At 32.9% G+C, this 6414-nt stretch overlaps 1 protein-coding gene across 1 annotated transcript; it reads right to left on the bottom strand.

Annotated features, from left to right (window-relative positions):
- Positions 1 to 1310: 1310 nt before the first annotated feature.
- On the bottom strand, positions 1311 to 2717 carry LOC145627764 (uncharacterized). The gene has a single exon (XM_081680113.1). It carries the CDS (start codon positions 2715 to 2717, stop codon positions 1311 to 1313), a length of 1407 nt encoding a protein of 468 aa, XP_081536239.1.
- Positions 2718 to 6414: the final 3697 nt, after the last annotated feature.

The raw sequence follows: 6414 nt of genomic DNA, 5'->3' as shown, positions 1-6414 counted from the left end.
CCCTCTCTAATTCACGGCTCCCTCTCCTCCCCCTTTGGACTCACGGCCGGCCACCCTTGGTGGCGCGTGTGGTGGTTCGTGGTGGTTCATGGTGGTTCGTTGCTCGCACTTCTCCATAGAAGGTCAATTAAAGGGTTCAATTGCAACTAACTAGCATTAGTGGAGGTCTTAATCTGTGCCCGTGGACCAAGTAGAGGAATCACGCTTGGGGTTCTTTATCTCCCATTGTTCTTGCTCGATCGCATGTGGAATCACGCTTCAAAGGTACGATTATATGCTCTTTATGTGTTATGCATTACATCTTGGGATTAGGTACTGTGTGAATATAATTCATGTTTTTCCGCTGTGTAGTACCTATAATTCCCTACACCCTCACCATCCATTCTTCCACTATGACGAGATACAGGAAGCCCTATCCATATTGCATTTAGCACATAGTCATTGGAATAAGCAAGAACTTCTTCGTAAAATAGTCGTTCGGCAATACAACCTTTAGGATGAAAAGTGTTCTTCACATATCCCTTATAGGTTCTCATTTTCCTTTCAAAACACCATTGATTTCTCATGTGAACTGGACCACAATATCTTATCTCTCTAACCAAGTGAATCGGTAAATGGATCATGATATCAAAAAATGATGGAGGAAAAAACATCTCTAATTGACACAAAATTTCAACAATTTCATCCTCTAATGCAGTCAACTCTCTTGGATCAATCACTCTGCTATAAATCGCATGAAAAAATCCGCAAAGTCTAATTATAGCATAACGAACATTTTTTGGCAGAATAGAACGAATTTCTACAGGTAACAAGTGCTGCATTAAAACATGGCAATCATGAGACTTAAGGCCTACAAGTTTCAAAGTTTCCATGTTCACAAGGCTATGAATATTCGAAGAATAACCTTCGGGCACTTTTACTCCAGCCAAGCTTTCACAAAACTCGATTTTTTCTTTTCTGGACAATGTGTAAGCAGCAGGAGGCAAGTATGCTCGACCTTTCTCATTCGTAACAGCATGCAATTCATCTCTAATCCCCATATGCTTCAAATCATCTCTAGATTTTTTACCATCCTTGGTTCTACCGGGGATATTGAGTAATGTACCAATCAAGCTATCACACACATTCTTCTCAATATGCATAACATCAAGTGAATGTCTCACAAAGAGAAATTTCCAATAGGACAGTTGCCAAAAACATGAACACTTTTTGAAACCCTTCTTAGAAAGAGTGGATCTGTGTTTCTTTCCAAAAGTAATTTCAATGTCCTTCACCTTTTCGAAGACCTCTTCACCTAACATGACTTCTGGTCACCCTTTGAATTCTTGTGTCCCATCAAACGCATTTTTTCTCCTTCGATATGGATGATCAGACGGCAAAAATTGACGATGAACCGGATAAACATGCTTTCCAGATTCCTTTAACCACTGTCCTTTGCAATCCTCCATACCAATAGGACAAGTTGTTTCCCCTTTCACAGTATACCCCGTAAGATTTCCATAAGCCGGAAAATCTTGAATGGTGAAAAAAAGCATTGCTTTCAGATTAAACTTCTCATTGCGATGTGCATCAAACACTTCCACACCTTCTTCCCAAAGCATAATCAAATCGTCAATAAGAGGTGCCAAGTACACATCAATGTCATTTCCCGGCTGTTTTGGCCCTGAAATTAGCAACGAAAGGAACGTATACCTTCTCTTCACGCATAATGATGGGGGTAAATTGTAGGTCACCAACATAACGGGCCAAGTACTATACGTACTACTCATGGAACCAAATGGATTGAAACCATCTGTAGACAATGCAAGGCGTAAATTACGCTTTTCATGCGCAAATTCGGGGTATTTTGTATCAATAAACCTCCACTGCGGAGAGTCGGTCGGGTGTCTAAGCATTCCATTGTCTACTCGACCATCAAAATGCCAGGTTAACTTCTTTGCATCTTCTGCTTTTGAAAATAACCTCTGAAACCTTGGTACTATTGGAAAATACCATAATGTTTTGGCAGGTACTCCCCGATCCCTTTTCTTATACCGTGAGGCTTTATAAATTGGACAACTCTCTAACGATTCATATTGATTACGATACAATACACAATCATTAGGGAAAGCATGCATTTTCTCATAAGGTAAACCCATAGAGCTTAGTGTCTTTTTCGCCTCATATGTACCAATAGGAAGGACATTGTCTTTGGGAAGCATGTCTTTCACCAATTCCAATAACACATTAAAACTTGTGTCTGTCCAACCATGACCAGCCTTCAGGTTGTATAATTTGAGTATGGCTGATAACCTTGTGTACTTGGTGCAACCTTCATACAATGGTTTTTCAGAGTCGTTTGACAAGCTCTCCAACATGGAAGGGTTGTTATCAAATTGATCCTCAACTGCATGCAACATGTCCTCCAACCGATCACCCTCATTATTATTATGAACTTCGCGCACATCATCCCTTTTCTCACCACTACCACTATCTTGTATGTCCCTAAACTCTCCATGCCAGATCCAACGGGTATATGTTTTATCAAATGCCCATTTACTCAAATGATTGAGAATTTCATCGGGTCTCTTATGCAAAAAATTATGGCACATAAAACAAGGACAACGTAGCTTGGAGCGGCCTCCACTGTTTTCTACTGCAAATTTAATAAATTCCTTAACCCCTGCTTCATATTCAGGGTCACCCGGCTTCGATGTTGATATCCAATTTCGATCCATTTCTAACCACCAAGAACAAGACCTCAAATCTTAAAATTGTCACATATGTAAAGCTCAGATAAAGGCAATTTGGAATATAACCACAAGATTTACAACATCTATAAAACAATATATATAAATAAAACAATAATTGCATGAGTATATTAATATTGTATAAAAGTCGAAAAACAAGATTGAGATAAATTAACTTAAAAATATCACATAAGTAAAGCTTATATAAAGGAAATTTGGAATATAACCACAAGATTTACAAAATCTATAAAAAATATATATATGTATTTAAAAAATAATTGCAAGAGTATATTAATATTGTGTAAAAAAACAAATATCATATTCATTAAACAATAGCAATAAGCTCTTCCATTTTTCTATTCATTTTTTAAGCACAAACAATATACTATACAAAGTAAAGAGTAGAAACATGGACCACTAGTCATTTACTATTTATTTTTGAATGTGAGCAGCATGAACATCAAATTTGAAGAGCTTCCACATTCATGTTCTGTCATTTTTTATAGCACATATTTTTTCACATGCAATTATTTTAGGAATCCTTACATGTGGGGTTAGCTTATATACTATATTTTATACACCTTTTACAAAGGTACAAAACAGAACTTTTGCGGGAAAATCAAATTCCTAAGAACTACTATATATAACTACTCGTATCTTAAACAAAGCTCTCTAAGCCAAATCAACTAACCAGTATAACAAGACGATTAACATACAAATTTTATGCAAATAGATACAATAGAAAAGCTGAAAAGAATTTGAATCATTATGCATTTTTATAACATTATTCTTCTTATAATATAGCAAAACAAACAAGGCAACCTCAATAAAACAGTAGATTATGAACAAAAATCATTCATTTTTATGAATTATATGTACCACATACATAGTTACAACAGCAATTGAATGAAAAATCAAAACTGAAAGAAAAAAAAAATAATACCTCGCGCAGCCTTCTCCAAAGTTAGGGTTTTAATCCTACAATTGCAGAATTCTCAAGCTCCAACAATTGAATGAAAAATCAAACTTCAGTGGTGGAATTGCGGTTGCTACCGTGCGCCGGAAGATGGAGTGCGAACAATGGAGTTTGATTGCAATGGAACTGTGGTGTAACAATGGAGTGAATTGAATGAAATTATGCAATTATGGAGTGCAGTCAAGGACGGAATTTGAGTGCATGTCGCGTCGGCAGCCTTTAGGTGGAGGTGGACGGAGGTACGCCGAAAAGCGGAGAAGGAGGTAGCTTAGCGCGGTGTCAAGCTAAGGGAAGGAGTTTGATCGACAGTAGGTAGAGTAAGCTAAGGGAAAAGCAAAAATTTGGAGCAGAGAAAGTGAAATTATTTTAGGGATTTTGGAGGTTTAGAATTAGGAAAAGCAGAGACCGGTTATTACTTTCCACTGGTCTCTGCCAATTTTTAATTTGAAAAAATAAAAAAAAAAATCACCTAGAGACCGATTTTGTAAAACAATTGGTCTCAAACTATTTTAATTAAAATGTAAGAATATTCTAAAATACCCCAAGAGACCGGTTATCTTTAAAACTGGTCTTTTGAATTTGTTTTGAGACCGGTTTTTAATGGTAAATGGTCTCTTGGAACAAAGAGACCGCTTATGTAGTAAACAGGTCTATTATTTTGGGTCTCTTTGGCCAATTTTGTAGTAGTGATTGACACGTGTCATTTTCTGGTGTGTCATTAGTTTTTTTTTTTTTTTTGAATAAAATTCAATTAAAGAAACAAAATTTATTTACAAAAATAATTCTCTAATCTTATATGATATAATTACTTAAAATAAAAATGGTTTGACATATATTTTACACGAATATTTATATAGCTATAAAAAATTTCTTAACTTATATTTACTAATTTTCAACATCGTTTTATATCTAACATATCTTACATAATCCTTTATTTTGCTCAAAATGTGTCAACTATATTTTTAGATTTTTTTTATTTTATAAAAAATAATCATAATGATAGTTTATTAATGGTTATTAAAAATTATCGTGCATGACACGGGAAGTAACCTAGTGAAAAAAAAGAGAGTTAAGTGAAAAAATACAGGAAAATTTTTCATAAGGTAATGATAAGTGTTGTAGAAGGAGTTGCTTTTAGCATAGGTTAATAAATTAATAAAAAATAAATAAATCTTAATTTATTTATTTTTAAAAATGGAACAACCACATCATGACACGTGGCATAAGTATTGAAACAACTGGTTAACCAAAAATTAAACATGTTATGACTCATTTTGAGAATATAACTAGTGTGTTGCCCCAGGCTTTGCCCCTGGTGACACTTTGAATAATTTCATTTTTATTTTAGACACTTTAAAAGATATGTTATTGTTTTATTGTGGGTATTTTATATATTTTTATTTTTATTTTTTTTGAAACCATATTATGAGTATATTATAATAAAAAATAAAAAAAATAAAAAATAAATAAAACTTAAAAATAAAAACTAATTTTGGATTTTTTTTATTGTGTTTATTCTATATTACTACCTCCGTTAACTTTTACTTGCAACTTTGGAATATTTTATATCTCACAAATAATACCCCAAAGTTGCAAATAAAAGTTAACGGAGGTAGTATAATACTTGTATGTATTTATATATAAATGTGGATTAAAAGATCAAGAATGAATGTGAGTGTTTTTTTTAATAATTATATACCGTTATGTATATTTCTTTCTCATATTTATAATATGTGTGATAATTGGCTTAGATGGTTGTAAAGTCAATTTTGTTATGAGTGGTTTGGGGTTTGAATCTCCGAGTATTCATATTTTTTAATAATATGAGATGTGGCGTTATGAAGTGTTTGTTAAGTGATGTGGCAAAGTGACATGGCGACATGAATTATTTGTGAAGTGACATGGCGTAATATAGAAAAGTGTACTTGGCACATGGACATTTTTATAAACGCCTTTTAATATATTAGTATAGATATATAAAAGTTGACTTATTTATAGTTAATCAAAAGATTAACTTATTTTAAGCTAACCGAATAAAAGTTGGCTTATTTTTGACGAATTTTCCTATTTAATAATCTAATATATAGATATAAAGTAGGCATTTTTGAAGAGAATTCGGCGCGCCACATAAGAAAGGGTATTATTTTGACCAATGAAAAATTAGATTAATAATTTATTTTAGAATTAAAAAATTCACTCGCCCCCTAAGAAAAAGTGACGAGTAAGATTTTAGAATTTTAATTTGCTACATATGTTAAAACAACGAATAGTAAATAATTAAAATTTAAACTATTAAAAAAAAAACTAATAATTATCTTTTTTACGTATATCAATGCAAATCTTTGATCGCAAATATATTTAATCGCTCCCTAGCAAATATTACAAAAATTAGATATTAATAATGTACTCATCGAGACGAATAAAACTAAATCTCATAGGACTATGTTTGTCCTTATATAGAGAGAGAAATTTAGAAAATTCTCCCTAATTTTTAATAATTAAAAGATTCTAAACGAGACTAACATTTTGAAACAAAACGAGTATATAAAAAAACGCATAAGCAAAGGGATTATTTTAACCAATAAAAAAAGATTTGTCATTTAGGGTCTGTTCACTTCAGCTTAATTTCAGTTCAGTTTAGTTCATCTTCAATCAGTTTAATTCAGTTCAGCTCTTAATTTCCATCTCTCATAAATTATTCATTTAAGC

Source organism: Chenopodium album, chromosome 4 (genome assembly GCF_948465745.1).
Source record: "Chenopodium album chromosome 4, dcCheAlbu1.1, whole genome shotgun sequence".
NCBI classification, from domain to species: domain Eukaryota; kingdom Viridiplantae; phylum Streptophyta; class Magnoliopsida; order Caryophyllales; family Amaranthaceae; genus Chenopodium; species Chenopodium album.
Note: the sequence above shows the minus strand (reverse complement) of the source record. Positions and strands in the feature narration are given on the sequence as shown.